At 38.3% G+C, this 16,299-nt stretch overlaps 1 protein-coding gene across 1 annotated transcript in view; it reads left to right on the forward strand.

Annotated features, from left to right (window-relative positions):
- LOC306843911 (cadherin-2) overlaps positions 1-11,395 on the forward strand; it is a 48,135-nt gene extending 36,740 nt beyond the window's left edge. Inside the window, exons 10-16 of the mRNA XM_079375624.1 lie at positions 84-337; positions 1,399-1,541; positions 4,599-4,832; positions 4,920-5,153; positions 6,279-6,418; positions 7,416-7,580; positions 9,340-11,395. Of these exons, the coding sequence (XP_079231750.1) occupies positions 84-337; positions 1,399-1,541; positions 4,599-4,832; positions 4,920-5,153; positions 6,279-6,418; positions 7,416-7,580; positions 9,340-9,546 (1,377 nt within the window). The 3' untranslated portion in view covers positions 9,547-11,395. The remainder of the gene's footprint in view (positions 1-83; positions 338-1,398; positions 1,542-4,598; positions 4,833-4,919; positions 5,154-6,278; positions 6,419-7,415; positions 7,581-9,339) is intronic.
- Positions 11,396-16,299: the final 4,904 nt, after the last annotated feature.

Here is a 16,299-nt window from a genome sequence, read left to right on the forward strand (position 1 = left end):
TTGTATCATTTTGATAATTTTTCCTAACAGATTATGACACTATGTTAACTTGATTGTGTGTGTTTGTGTGTCCTTGTGTACAGCCAATTGATTTTGAGATGAATCGATCATTCATGCTGACGGTTGTCGCTGAAAATGAGGTGCCGTTGGCAAGTGGGATCCATCGCACCCGCCAGTCTACATCCACCGTCTCCATACGTGTCATCGACGTGAACGAAAGCCCGAATTTTGAACCCAACCCCAAACAGGTCAAACTGGAGGAGGGACTTCCACAGTGGTCGATGCTGGCGACTTTTACAGCTCATGATCCAGACAGATACATGCAGCAGACTATTAGGTATTTAAACACACACATGCATGTACCATGCCAGCTCTTATGTATGCATTTTTGGAAATTATTTTTTTGAAACAGCAAGTGTTTGATGCGCTATGTAGACCAAAGCAGAGCTTTCTTGCTAGTCAAGCCAGAAGATTTATGGAAACTAAGGTGAAAAAATGTAGCGCTCAGAAGTCATTGTCCAGTTAATCCTATTAGAGGTCATATAAAAGTCTTAAAGGTGCAGTAGCAAAAAAAAAAAAAAAACAGGTTGCAAAATAGTCATGTAAAATGGATGGACATGAATATGGCCTATTTAATTAATTGTTAATGGCTATGTTTGGAAAGGAATACTAGCTTACTACTTACTGAATATTTTATAGTATAAATTGTATACTGGCTAGTATTTTTAAAAAATAATATGGAAAAGAGTAGGCATTATGCACTGATAAATGTTTGAACACTACAGTGCTACATTTTTGTCACATTACCTCATTATTTGTTTTATTTAGCAAATGATTTTCAGTTAAAATCATCATGGAATCATTATTGATAATATTTAAAAAACACATTGATAAACCTTTTTTTATCAAATATTGATGACATTTTATCTGAAAGTGCCATTTGGCTGTGCTGTCAAATAAAATTGTTTAAAATAAAATGTTAAAATTGATCATATTTCTGATGCATGCATCTTACTAATTGTCATTTTAGTATTGTTGATATATTATTGTAGTATTTATTAATCATTTTAAATTAATTAGCTTTTATTTTTATATTTTGAAGTTTTTATTTTAATTTTATTTTGAAGTTTTAGTAATTTGATGTGCTTTTTAAAAATATGTATCTTTAATTTATTTTTGTTTGAGCTTTAGTAATTTCAGTACTTAAGCTTAAACTTATTTATCTAATTTCTTTAGGTTTCTAAGTTTTGCATTTATTTAATTTTTTATTTTTGGAATTGCCATAAACATTATAATAGTTCTAACAGTACCAACACTGGTCACACTGGAAATGTTGAACACCTTTTATTTTGACAAATGAAGTAAATATTAACCACCTTTGTATGGTGTGTTTTAAAGGTACTCTAAATTGTTTGACCCCGCCAACTGGCTAGAGATCGACCCCAACAACGGACGAATTTCCACCATTGCTGTCCTGGACCGAGAGTCTCCATATGTCAAAAACAACCTCTACAACGCCACATTCATGGCCGCTGATAACGGTAGGAGCAACTGTGTTTGAATGCGTATGTATGCAGAAGCAGTTGAGATTGAGTGATTCCATTGATTTTAGCTCTAGGGAGGAACTGCAACCCGAACAAACTGCAACTGAGATATACACATGCCCGCACATCCATGTTAATGATCACACCAGCAACATTGCAAACTCATTCTGAATGTCTATAGATTTTTTCTTTGAAGCACACACATATGCATACACTACCCACTGTGTGAAAGAGTCTACAGAAGTCTGCTAGGCCCTATTCTGCTGTGGTGTTTAACATTCTCGCTGCATCAGAGCTGTGAAACAAACCCCCTCTCACTCACACACACGCTATAAATTTGAAAGCTTGTCTCCAGAAACACTCACTAAACTGTTGTACCATTTTTGTATGCGGTATTTCAGCTGAAAAACCTACCTGTACTCCAGTTTATCCAGACACTAAATGCACTGAAATAGCGAAACACTGTGTGTAAATTAAGTCATTGTCATTCTTTTTAGCACAAATACACTTTTATATGTAAATTAGGCTTGTTATAGTTCAGCACTCTTAGATTGCGCAAACTCAACGCTATCTGCATGGCCAATTATCATTGTGCTGGAAAGCAGGGGGTAATTTTATTAAGCAATTTTAATTTAAAAATTAAAAAAAGAGTTAACTGAAAACGCTGTTTATGTAAATTTTCCGGTGATAATTGCAGCTGCAATTTGTGAAATGATGAAGATTAGTGTTATATCCAGCTGTGCGGTGCAGTCAAGTGCACTTTCTGCATTTACAAGGTGCTTGGATTGCAGTGGTGGAGTGATGCTGAACAGTTACTAAAAAGTATTTCATATTGCAGTAGTCTGCTACATCCACCACAACCAAACACAGATAATTATTGGCCAACTACGGTTGCAAGTTCCGTTGTTGCCATGTAGTTCAATAATTCAGTGTTTCCCAAACCCATAGTTCTGTGATTAGTTTCTTGGTAGTACAACATATAGATTAGAGATAATGCTCTTGAGCTAAATAAGCAAGCTAACATGCAGTATAATATGTATTTTATGCACATTCATGCTAATTTCATTCTACGTCTTATAGTTTGAGTGAAAGTGCCGTTTTTTAGTACCCTAGAAGAGTAAGACAGAACCTGCGATTGAATCAAACATCTGTAAATAAAGCAAAACAATACAAAACAAAATTAGCACAGTACTTAGATGTCAAGTTTATTATTTACAGCAATAATCTGCCATTAATTCGATCTCAAAGTGATTCTTTAATAGCAGTTATTACTCCATTACCTTTGTGACGTGAGTATCAACAGTTCTATATTGTTGAACCAACATGGCGAATATGCAACAAAGTTAGTACAGTTTGACTTGCTAATTCATTTTTTTGAATTGTTATGTTGTGCTGGAAATGCATGCCTAAAGAATTGCAGTGTGCAAACGGTCTTTAGAACTGATTTTTTTGGGGTGTGTCTGTGCAGTGGTAAATTTGTGAATCGAGTGCTAAAACGATGCAGACAAAGTGTGCAAATACATAATGCTAACTTAACATTCTTGTTGTTCAGTGAATTCCTGTCTCAGTTCAGTTGAATCTTTGTGTGCAAGTAGCAGGCCTCCCTTTTCCACAAAGAAGCCTTTTCGCATCTAGTTCAATGCTGATTCACACACCTGATTCAATAAATTAGGGATACTTAGTTGTACTTGAGTTAGGGGTTTTCAAGGTTGGAACAGATTAAAAATGTGCTGTGAATGCCAGGAGTAGAACAGAAAGCCGCCGCTCCATCAGCCTGCCGCACTGCACTGCCCGTCTCTTGTTCTTTGTTTAAAGATCAGTGAAGTCGAAAGGTCTTGTTACTCTTGTTGAAACAGAAACTAAGCTCTAAGTAGTGATGGTCCAGTATGTGCTGGGACTCTTGTTCGCAGATATTTCATGGACGTGGGCAGCTTGATTGGATCTTATAGACTGTGCATTATGGTTTATAAATGAGTTAGCATGCCCAGCAACCCAGAAGAGAGGAGTATAAAGTCGTTAACTGCTGTAGTTCGTCTGTATCGTCAGTTTTCAACTATTAGTGTTGGGCTCAGATGTCACGCCCACAAACCCTTCACGGTCATGATGCATATTGCACACAATAACGCAAGAGCTGTATGGAATCAGTTTCCAGGACTCCAGGTGCACAAGTTTTGTTATTAATCGTCCTGTCGTGTAGGAACGGATACAGCTATGGCCGGAAGTGATGCAAAATCTCGTCGGATAGACAGGAAGAAAAAATAAAATAAAAATAAATTAAATAGACAGTAAAGAAGACAACTTGCTAACTAATCAGCCTACACTGTGGCAAAGTCCTTTGAACCAAAATCTCTTAAAATTAGTATCTGTATCCCTTCTAGCCTCAATGTGTTGTGTAGGATACATTTTTTTAAACTACATGTTGAAAATAGTGTTTTGAAGTTTTAAAATTCAACTTTTAAAAAGATTTTTCAACTATTTATTGTCAACTATTTATTCACTTCAAAAGCCACAAAGGTAAAACTGGGTGTTGTTAAATGGGACGGCCTAGCCTGTGACAGCTGCCGTTGATGAGTGGCGTTAATGTTTCTACTGGACTTAAAAGTTGTCTGAAAACATAGGATGCACAGCCTGTCTAAATTTGTTCACCTTGGTCCACTTAATGTACATAATGTATAAATCTATAAAATCGCATTTTGCTAAGATATGTCAACACCACTTTGAAGTGTTTTTGTAACATTTGTTTTGTTTGATATCTGATGAAGTTGAAGCGCAATGCTTACATTTAAACTGTAATCCAACATTTTCTCTCCAAAAATCCTGTCGTACATTAAATCTTGCAATAGTCTGGGCCATGAAGGATCCATCTGTTGTATCCTTCATGGCCCGGCAAACAAAGGACGCATTCTGAGACTGCATTTGATGGAGTCTTCAAATTGGTTTGGAATTGTTGACGCATTTGGTTTTCAAATGCAGCCTTCAAAAGATGCAGCCACTGAATTGGGACACAGCTTATGCTTGTATTGACTTCCCCTTTTTCCTTCTGTCCATCGACAGGTGTCCCCCCTGCGAGTGGGACAGGTACTCTGCAGATCTACTTGCTGGACATAAACGATAACGCACCTCGAGTCTTCCCTCAAGAAACAGAAGTGTGCGAGCGCCCTGAACCCAATGCCATCAACATCACAGCCGTAGATGGAGATCTCAACCCCAACGCTGGGCCCTATGCTTTTGAACTGCCCAACCGACCCTCTGACATCCGCAGGAACTGGACACTGACTCGGATTAGTGGTATGCCATATGGAAAACATTTCTCTTAACAATTACTTAATTGTTTTTGCCAGACCTTATCTCATGTGATTTGTGGTCGGTTTGTAGGTGATCATGCTCAGTTAAGTCTGAAGATTAGTTACCTGGAAAGCGGGATATACGAGCTACCCATCAGCATCACGGACTCGGGTAACCTGCCCATGTCCAACACCACCTACCTGCGCATCAAAGTGTGCCAGTGTGATTATCACGGCGACTGCGTGGACATGGAACGCATCATGGCAGCTGGGCTGGGCACCGGAGCCATCATCGCCATACTTATCTGCATCATCATTCTGCTGGGTAAGACACACTGGACAGAGATTGTTTCTTCCAGGCAGTGGACTTCTTATCAGTTGGTCACATTTCTGCCGAGCACAGGTGATCTGCTTTTGGTCGCAGAGGCGATATAGTCACAAAAGATTTCATTGTGAGGCTGTTGTTGAAAGCATAGAAACAGTTCTGTTCACTTACACCAGTGTTATCAGTTTAATCACAATCAATGCTTTTCTCTTTTCGGGTTGACTGTAGCTGGGCTTTCATTCATGGATTTTTATTTTATATTTTATTTAATAAAATGTTGGATGGAAACACCAAGAGGTAAATCCAATTTCTAAAATGTGCAAAAACAAACAAACATGTAAGCTCTCTTGAGGTGGATGAATGTTTTATTCTGCAAGAACGCATAAACAAACTATGATGGAAACGCATTGTGCCTCGTGTGCATAGTCATGTGATTGAATAATTCACTTCAGACCAATATCATTTCATAAATTTGGCTCTGGTCTTCGAGAAACACTGGAGCCAAAGCCTGTCGTCAATCAACAATTGGCTACTGTCACCTTGCAAAACAGTTTGACACACCGTCGCTCCTTAAAAAATTAGGCTTCTGTCGTCATTTTTCAGAATGTTTTGTCTCTGCTCTCTAAAGTAATTTATTACATTCAATAAAAGAGCCACAGTAGTTTTCCCAATAGCCACAACTTCCATTTCTGTTTTGCTCAAACTTCTGTGAAAGTGACAATATTGTTCTCTCAAGCACATGGGATGTAAAACCTGTTTTTTCGTTAAATTAAATTTGCAATATATAGCTTGTGATTAACTCTGCAGTTTTAAATCACTTTACTTACATAATTTACTTATTAACCCTAAAAAAACAGCAGATGAAATACTTTGACATGAATAATCTCACAGAATAATAGGAGAATCCAATGTTTACTACCTAATGAGCTCATTTTACGGAAAAATTACAATGAAAATATAGCTTGTCTGAGCAAGCAACAGTAACTGAGGGGGGCAGCACTTAGAGAAACGTCGATTTCGGTTTGTGGTGCTAAAAATTACACACTGCACCTTTAACTGTCTGATCTCAAGTCATTTTGCTCGTTTTATATTGATCTAACTCTCACTTTCTTTCTCTCTCTGCAGTGCTGGTGTTGATGTTTGTGATGTGGATGAAGAGACGGGATAAAGAGAGACAGGCCAAGCAGCTGCTGATCGATCCAGAGGACGATGTGCGAGACAACATACTCAAATACGACGAGGAGGGCGGTGGAGAGGAAGACCAGGTACATGCACTCACTCTCTATTGCTGCTGGGCATACACAGTTATTCCATTTTAATTTTAAGCAGTCATTAAATGTTCACGATTATAATTTGAGCTGCGTGGTGCAGTTTAAAATCTTGATGACTAAATTTCAGCATTTGTTTTGCAAGTAATGCTGATTATAAAGTGACTAAATTTAAACTGATGAAACAGTTCCTGCTTTGACTGGTGGTGTGAGTATGTTTGAGACTCACAGATTTGCATTTGAGCCAAACTTTGGTTTTTGCACAACTGACACACACCCAAAACACACCAGTTTTGTATTTTATCAGTATGGCGACTTTTCTATGGTTTTTATGAGTTAATGATAGGAACTTACTCCCACAGGAACCATTTGGCATTTTTAGATTTTAATTAAAACATTAAATCTAAACAAAATCCATTAGTAATGTACTTGAGCATGGGGTACGCTGTGTTTTTTCCACCTGCTTCTACATCTTGCACATGGTTGAGAGTGTTCTAGCATTTTCTAAATAATACTCCATAAACCATGAGCACTTACAGACATGTGTCATCTTTTAAACATCTTGTAAAAGGCAGGTATATTCTGACCTCCTTTGATATCCATTTCTGTTGTTTTATCCGTCAACTATGGTTATTTTTATTGGCATTTTCCTTTTCAACTAATTCTTGAAAACAGCAGCCCAACTGCACAGTGTATATGTATGTATCAGAAATCAAAGAATATTTTTGGCTATCAACTAGCTAAGTAAAGAGTTTAACTGTTTTTATACAAAAACAATTTTATACTCATTTTAACTATTTGCTTACCTAAAGGAAGCAAATTTCTGAAAAGAAAACCCACATGAATATCCTTCATATGGAACAAACTTAAATTACATTTCTAAGGTCAAAACGTTCTTTGTTCTCCATGCAGATGTTTCCAGAAAACCAAGGGCTTTGAGCAGACCTCTAACCCTATTTGTGATTGTCTCTTCCCTCTATCTGTGATTCTTCAGGACTATGATCTGAGCCAGCTGCAGCAGCCCGATACTCTGGAGCCAGACATGATCAAGCCTGTCGGGATCCGCCGGCTGGATGAGCGACCGATGCACTCCGAGCCCAACTATCCCATTCGCTCGGCCGCACCCCATCCTGGAGACATAGGAGAGTTCATCCACGAGGTACGCCATGCGTCCACTCTTCCGAAGTCGCGCCATATAAAATGGCTCGATGGCACCAGTGATAAGACTTAATGGTGATTGATTGGTTAATTGGACCAAGGTCCTTTTAGTTTTGTTGATCATTAGCCAGGCTCAGGGATTCAATATCTCATGCTAAACTCGGTGGATGTGTGCCATCCCACGCACACATGCAGACCTCACAGACTCTAAGCAATGCGACTGCGCTCAAAGCAGTGTGAGATTAGCAAGAAACTGCTTAAATCAGGTAATGAATTAAACATTACTGCTAAAAAGACAGGCAGGCATTGTAGACGGCAGCATTTGCCAATCTGTTTGACCAAACTGTGTTTTAAAGAAACCCGGCAGGTAGGATTTTTTGCTGTTTTTTTTAGCATTCCAACAAAAATTGTCACTTTTGTTTGGTTTATAGCCGTTTGGTTAATAGCCGTTTTATGTCTGTAGAAAGATTTGTTTGGACAAGCGACTTCAGGATTCAGAATTATGTCAACTGAATGTCTATACAGTGTTTAGTCTGTGTTAGCACTCTGCCTGGACAGTGTTATGCCAAGAATAGAACTTTTATTTGTACAATGTGGCAGGCTTTCAAAACTAAGTGCGCTGCCTACCTAGACAGCATTTTTGGGCTCTAATGACATTTTAAACATTCAAAATGAATGTGCATTCAGATGTTTGATTCACTACCAAAAACAGTTGGGTGTGCATGTAAATCATACATTTTAATTTGGCCATGATGCCCATAAATGTGGTTTTTTTCTAAAGAAATTTTTCTAAATCTAAATTTGTGTTCGAAATGCTGCACTTAGTACAACTTGTTTTCAGCTGGAAGGAAATGACGTTTCAAATGCTAGCTTTATAAGAAAAGTGACCATTATGACAGTTGACTTTTTTGGCTGAAGTACATCATTTGTATTTGTGCACTTTGCTTGTATTTTTTTATATTTTGTATAGTTTTATTATAATTATTACAGACAAGGCATACAAATAAGCGTGCCCCACAAAAAAATAAAAAAAATTAAATGAGAGAAGTGGTTAATAAATTAGCATTTATAAAGTTTGAAAATTACAGTATCCTAATAACTTGATTATAAGAAGGTTCAAAGATTAAACTTTAGAGGAACTTCTAAAGAGGTTTAAAAAAAAAAAAACGTACATATTTCATTTTGAATAGACTGGGGATTTCCAGAGATTCAACATTTTCTTACATACTAGGAAATGGTCGGTACACAGTGGTCTTTGTGTTCATTCAAATTTTCGGATTCACCTGCGCACATATATTACAAAACGGTACAGAACAGTGTGAAATAGGACGCACACACTCTTTTTACTTAATGGGTTTGAGTTGTATTGTTGCTCCTTCCTCCTTCCTTCCTTCCTCTTCTCACTTTAGTTGTTTCTCATCCAGTGCGCTGACAGAGTGTTCAGTGTTTCATTGTTTAATTTCACGAGCTCAGACTGTGCTTAGCTGTGCCGTTTCCAGAATGCAGCCGCTTATAAATAAACGCTTTAGCCTGTTCCAGAGCCCAGCATCTGTTTGCACGGCGACCCCAATCCTTCTCCGCTTCCCTCTCCTCCCATCTCCCCTCCTCCTCTTTTGTTCCTACTTCTTTTTCTCCATCCCATCCCATCCCCCTCTGCATTTAAACAGCAATACCAAATGAGTAATTTAAATGGATGTACTAGACAAAGTTTGAAATGTGTCTATTTTAAAACCACATCCATTCTGGTCATGTTCCCCCAGGGTCTCAAGGCAGCCGACACCGATCCCACGGCCCCTCCGTATGACTCCCTGCTGGTGTTCGACTACGAGGGCAGCGGCTCCACGGCCGGATCGCTCAGCTCCCTTCACTCCTCCAGCAGCGGAGGCGACCAGGACTATGACTACCTCAACGACTGGGGCCCTCGCTTCCGCAAACTCGCCGATATGTACGGAGGCAACGACGATTAGCTTACGCCATCACCACTGGACCACAGAAAGAGAAGGAGGATCCGGAGGAGGAGGAAAATTAAAAGAAAAAACATAAAAAAAACAGTGTGGCACTTTTTTTTTATCGCGGGACGTGGACAGTGTGCAGAATCAAAACAATGAAGAAACCAATATACCCTAGAGAGACAGAGAATGAAGACTGAGAAACGAAGAGACAAGAAAGTGGAAGGAAGATCACCATGGCAACAAAACCAGTTCTCTCCGAGGCCTTCTGTTGTAGACGGAGGGGGTCTAATGAAGGAAATCTGCCTAGTTTTGGTTCAGTCCTGGATTTTTTCGCCCTACGTTTGAAGGATCATCGGTACGAAACGTATGAAGGAACGCTTAAAGAACGTTAAATGAATGCTAAGTTACACTTGAATCTCACAGTACAGAAGCACTGGGATATTACGTGCCTTTTTGTACATTTTTTTTTTCTTTCGTTTTTACATTTTCCTTTCTTTTTCAGTCTTTGTTCATTTGATCTGATGATGTTGTTTTTCTGTTCAATGGCTTTGGTGGCTCAGAGTATTGGAGTTTTTTTGTCGTGAGCCTGTTTATAACATTGATGCTTCTACGCGCTTCTGTTTGCGTTACTCACCGTCACGCTGTTCGTTCACGTCACGTATCAAAACAAAGACTTTGGAGCGAGAGCGTCTAGACAGAGAGAACAGTTTTGTACAGTATGCTAGAAAATAGATTTCAGTTTCTCGTTTTTGTTGCGTTTTCTCTTTTTTTACATATATATTCACCATTTTTCCACCAAAACGTTAACTTATGCAGCCGGTTGCAAAATGGGAGACGAGCGTTATTATTTAGTAGCAGAACTTTTTGTTTTGTTCATTTATTTCTCTCTCTCTCTCTCTCTCTCTCTCTGCAGTTTTTTTTTTTTTTTGAAGTGATTTAGTATTTTGCAAATGAAAATGTTCTGTTTTTGTTTTGTTTTTCAAATGTCATCTGCCTTAGTCATCCTGGTATTTTTTCATGCCTGGTATTCTCTCATTTTTTACTCCACTGTAAATTAAATGGTGTGTACATAGTTTTTTGTTTTTTTCTCCTCTTTTGATGTAGTCTACGAAGAAGAACAGGGCGTGAAGAACTTGTATATGTATAATTTGGACTACAGACAAAAGGATTTTTGCATGTTTTTATCTTTTCCGTATAAAACAGTCTTTCTGAAATTTATTTACACACAAATAAAGAAATGCCCACCTCAATGGAGACTAAAGCGAATAAGTGAGACAGAAGTTTGGTCCAGATACCCGTTGCTTTCATTCCTCCCCTTTCGTAACGCGTAACATTCCTTTTTGGTTTTTCCCTTTTGGCCCAGTTAATGACCTTCCATTTGCCTGTTCTCTGATTTCATGGCTTGACGTCCTTCGTCAAGGATTCCGTGTTGACCTTCCGCTTCTTTTGTTCTTCTCTGCTACGTTCTGCATCTCCATTGTCTTCTCCCCCGGGCCATTCTCATGGATCAACTGACGTTCAAGGCCATACTCCTAAATGCATGATCCTTCGGGATCTTCATGTTTGAACTAAACTGTAAAGGTGGACCGAAGCCCTCATCATAACTGTCTCTGCCTGTTAGAGAACCGTGTTGGTGTGTGTGCGCGTGTGTGTATCACTGGATGTCGTCAGAGAGGGCCAATTAAAAGAGCAGGATGGAATTATGAGGCCAGTCCACTCATGAGGCTCAGCCATAAGATGATTAACAGCTTTTTAATGAACGATGGCTGTCCTGAGTTCTGTGGGCTCTGTTTGCAATTACTTGTGGATATTATGACCCATTGCAGCCCAAATGACCAATAAAAGTCTAATTTTGGAAAGGTTGATTTGTTGGCTTTCTTTTGCTCTATTGGTGTTTTAGCTCTGTTCCAAAACCTAGCAAGTCCATAGATAGTCAGTTGGCTTCTAAGGCAGGAACCTAAGCATCCTGGGACCTCACTAGTGACCAATTTAGACAAGCAAATTGCAAATAGCGCTCCACGTGGGAGACTCAACTTGCAATTGATTTAAAAAGAGTTTATATTAGTATGTTGCTGAGCTAAAAGCTTTCTTCATACATTTTATCCTGTGATCTTAATAAGCATAAAAATTAGTGATGCATAGAGATTTCAGCACCCAAAAATATTAAATATTTGGATGAAACGGCACAAAAAAACTACAATAAAAATAAAATAAATCAATTTCATCTGAAACTGCAATAAAATAAAATAAAAAATGGTTCTGAAAGGCCGAATCAGTGATGTTAAATTAGTGCAATTTAACATTTATTACAATTTGTTTGGCTGAAATATAACCAAAATATACAAATTTTATATATTTTACTACAACTGCTTTAAATTATCACCTGATACTGAAATGTACCAAACTGATAACACTGATAAATACATATCAAACAAAAATAAATGTTCATTGCATGTAAAATAATAAATTTTTCATTACACAGAACAATTTTCATCAGCATTTTTCAGTATTGAATAAAATACTAATAACATTTTGCCTTATCCACCATTTCGAAATTATTTTTCTCAGTGCATTATGGGATCACCTGCTGCTGCCTTTGGATAAAATTAGGTATCTTAATTAACTAGCCGACATTTTTAACAGCCTTTGTGTCTAAAATCTGTCTGCGATGCCCTAAAATGCTGCCTACGTATGCAGCTCACAAGGTTTAGGAATGAGATAATTGTATATATGCATGCTAAATGGGCTCCATTAAATGGAAAAAGGAAATGCTGTTGCATACCTTGACCTTAAAAGTGATTACTGGCAGCTGGGGTCATTATCTGGGTATGTGCGTGCCTGCCTCCATTATTTGAGTCAGTCTACAGTCCACACACACACACACCAACTTGTGTATTTCTGTACTCCCTTCAGGGCTATCCTTTGCTCCGCCTTCTCTATCTAACGTTCTCCGGGGACTGAGATTATTGTGCCAACATCAAAGCCTGGCCTCCCCATGTCCCATTGTGTGTGACTGAGAGAATGAGAGAGCTAAAAAGTGGAAGTCTTGTTGCTTAAGGTCACATGAAGGATGGGGAATAAGCTTTTCTCTGTACTGCTATCTCCTTCATTCCACACTCTCTACGTACAGTATATATGTACATATAAAACTCCTTCCTGCATTTTATATTTAGAGTTTCCTATTTCCTTTTAATACTCCATGTTCCGTCCCCCCTCTTTCTCTGTCCTTTGTTTCAGTTTTTTGTGCTTGGTTTTGTCAGTAATCGTCTGGGCAGTCCAGTGGAACACTTGATTCTTTGTTACGCCAAAGGAGTAAGTACGTGTGTGTGTGTGTGTGTGTGTGTGTGTGTGTGTGTATAATAGACAGAAGGAAAGGCAGTGAGTGCAGCAGGGATTTACTAGGAAAGAGATCTAAAATTTGGGATGAGATATACATTTCTGTTCATATGTTTATATACCCATTGTAGGAGCATTTTTAGTTTTTTGTATGTTTTAAATAAGAGGAATCATAAAAAAAATCTCATTTTAAGTAGGCTTCTGCTCTAAGGAACAGATTGCACAAATTATGCTGATAAAGCTTTACCTGGTAGGCCTATTATTATTTTGTCTTACAAATATCTGTTATGTAGCTTCTTCTGTGGAGTACATTTTTGTGCAGTGTTTTTTTGTTTGTTTGGTTTTTTGTTTGTTTGTTTTGGTTTTTTAGATATATGTAAAATATGTAAAAATGTTTTTAGCTGACAGGCTTAGCCCACGCAGATGCATAGGGAGTCATCTTTTGATTGAATACTTATATTATAGGCCTACTTGTATAAGCATATAAATTAAATGATTTATAAATTCATGTTGTGAAATTTTTGATTTGTTTAGATCTTTTTTTTAATCAAATAAGTCTTAGAACATTTTACAAAAAAATGCAATAGGTTAGTTATGATCATTTTTATCTTTGTTCTTAAAGGGTTAGTCCACCCCAAAATTAAAATTTAGTCAATCACTTACCCCCATGTTGTTCCAAACCCGTAAAAGCTTCGTTCATCTTCGGAACACAATTTAAGATATTTTAGATGAAAATCGGGAGGCTTGTGAGTTGTGACTGTCCCATTGACTGTCAAGTAATTACCTAAATCGAACTACACTATTCGGTGCGTAAAAGTTGTATGCATGCATCCCGCGAGGATGACATAATAGTAAAAGCCAAAACACACTGCTCAATTTTCAGCTGTCCCAGACGAAAGATTGGCATCGTGAAACAAGCGTGCCGATTTCTGCAATCGTGGCTCCTAATCGGTGCTCCTGTGTCGTACAGTTAGAGAGGTTCAAAGATGGCCGTTGTCACGGTCTTGCGACCAAAGATAGCCTGAGATACAGCTTGATCATCTCACAGTGTGTTTACTAATACAACCCACATTTAAAGACCAACCAATAAAAATGCGACATGAAATCAACGTGACATGGCACTAAAACATAAAACTGCTTACCTCAAGCTTTTATCCCGCTTTCGTGCTGAAAAAAAAATGGAAGCGGCAAAAGAGAAAGGAATAAGAGCTTGAGAAGCAGTTTTATGTTTCAGCGCCATCATGTCGCGTTGATTTTATGTCGCATTTTTATTGGTTGCTCAGTAAACATGGATCGTACCAGCAAACACACTGTGTGATGATCATGCTGTGTCTTACACTATCTTTGGTCACAAGACCGTGACAACAGGCGTTTTGAACCTCTCTCACTGTACGACATAGGATCACCGTTTAGGGGTCACGATCACAAAAATTGCCACGATTGTTTCACTCTGCCAAGCTTTCGTCTGGGACAGCCGAAAATGTGCAGTGTGTTTAGGGCTTAAGTCGTTTCTTGAGATTATTTTGCGGTAGATGGTGTTTGTATCACACGGTATACAGACTGCGAACTCCCATTCACAACACAAGGTAAATATGATTTATTTTGCCGTGGTGCTGAAAAGCAGTGCAGGAACACTCTTTTATTTTATTTCCTATTTTTAACCAAGTAGGTTAGCCATCCTACAAGGGGATTCTGCAACGGATATGTAAATTTATGAGCACAACTGTATATTTGTACAAAAGGACCAGTAAAGGGAAAGGGAGGACTGCATGTGTATGTAAGGGAAAGAGTGTGTGAAAGGGAGTTTGAGTTTGAGGCTCTAAAAATAGGACTTAGTGCTGGCTGGAGGATGGAGATGACATTGATCAACTGATACAGGGAGAACAACTCTCATCCCCCATCTCACTCTCTCTCTCTTTCTCTCTGTTTCTTTCTCTGCCTTTTACATTCCTGCTTTGCCATTGCTGTCAGGGTCAAACTCACTCCCACACAATTGTATGTATGACTCAGTTTTTCCTTTATGCTGTAATCCAAACTAAAACGTTTGTTTATGATTCATTGTGAAAGGCAAAATTAACCATCTAAAAAGGTTAATCAAAGTTCTGTTATCATTTACTCACTTCAAAACGTCTGAATGTCTTTATTTCGTAGAGCACAAAACTGAATTTTGATGTTAAACCTGGCGTAACCCATCAAAGAGTCAATCATACAAAATCACCACTTCATAAAATAGATAGCAAATCGTGATATGGCTTCAAAAGCTTAAAATATAGTACATGAGTCATATGGATTAATTTAATGATCATTTTATACTTTTTTGTTATTTTTGTAGCTTGACAACCCCAGTCTCATGACTTGCAATGTACTTTTCAATAAATTTCATTGCTGGTTGAATTATTCCTGTAATTATTGTATAGGAGGGTAGCATGTTTGGTGAGTGGGATCGAGCACTCCCACATATCTGATACACTAATGAATCAGATTAATTGAAACATCCAGTCCAGGACTGATGTGTAGATTCATAATGTACTAGAAAGCATAATGTACCCTTCATTTTGCAATTCAAATTTGATTACATTTGTGGATGTCAGCATAGATGTTACTTGCCCATGCTTGGACATTCAAGATCACATGACAAAGGGACTGATGCAGGACGTAACTTTGGATTGTTGTCCACAGAAATGGCCTGAAGAGTAAACAAGAGCTTCTCTCTCCCTGTCTGTACTGATGTGAGTGGACATGAGAGGGAGATTGGGCCAGCTATATCATTGTACTGACAGGGTCTGTCCACAGCTCTGGGGAAGAGAGAGTCATTCACATAACGCATTCGGTCCCGTTTTGGATGTAGTTTGCTGAAATGCCAAGTAAATCAGAGCACTTTGCCATGCTGTGTCACAAAAAGAGGCTGCTTTAGACAAATGTCCTCTGATGATATATCATACCGCCTGTTTTCAGGTGGTTTAGGTGCTTCTTGAAATCAATCTTTCATCAGAATATCTTAAACCGCATGCTTGTGGACACTGGAAGGAAAATGACAAATGAGATTTTTTTTTTTCTTTCCTCAAGGAATAGTTTACAAAAATGAAAATTTGCTGAAAATTTACCCCCTGGCCATCCAAGAGATGAGATTGTTTCTTCCTAGGAACCGATTTGGAGAAATTTAGCATTACATCACATGCTCACCAGTGGATCATCTTCAGTGTGTGGTTGCTGTCAGAATAAGAGTCCAAGCATCTGATAAAAACATCACAATAATCCACAAGAAAGCCACACGACTCTAGGGGTCTGTTCTTCGTTCCTAGCTAACTCAGTTAGCTGGATTTGATTGTTGACGATTTCACTTGATCTTGGATCGGTTGGTTCTTCAAAGCTCATCCTGGTATTGCTGCCATAGCAACAGGTCCATAAGCTTAAACCTGTTCACAGGCTTGT

The sequence above is a fragment of the Barbus barbus genome (genome assembly GCF_936440315.1).
Source record: "Barbus barbus genome assembly, chromosome: 24".
Classification (NCBI taxonomy): domain Eukaryota; kingdom Metazoa; phylum Chordata; class Actinopteri; order Cypriniformes; family Cyprinidae; genus Barbus; species Barbus barbus.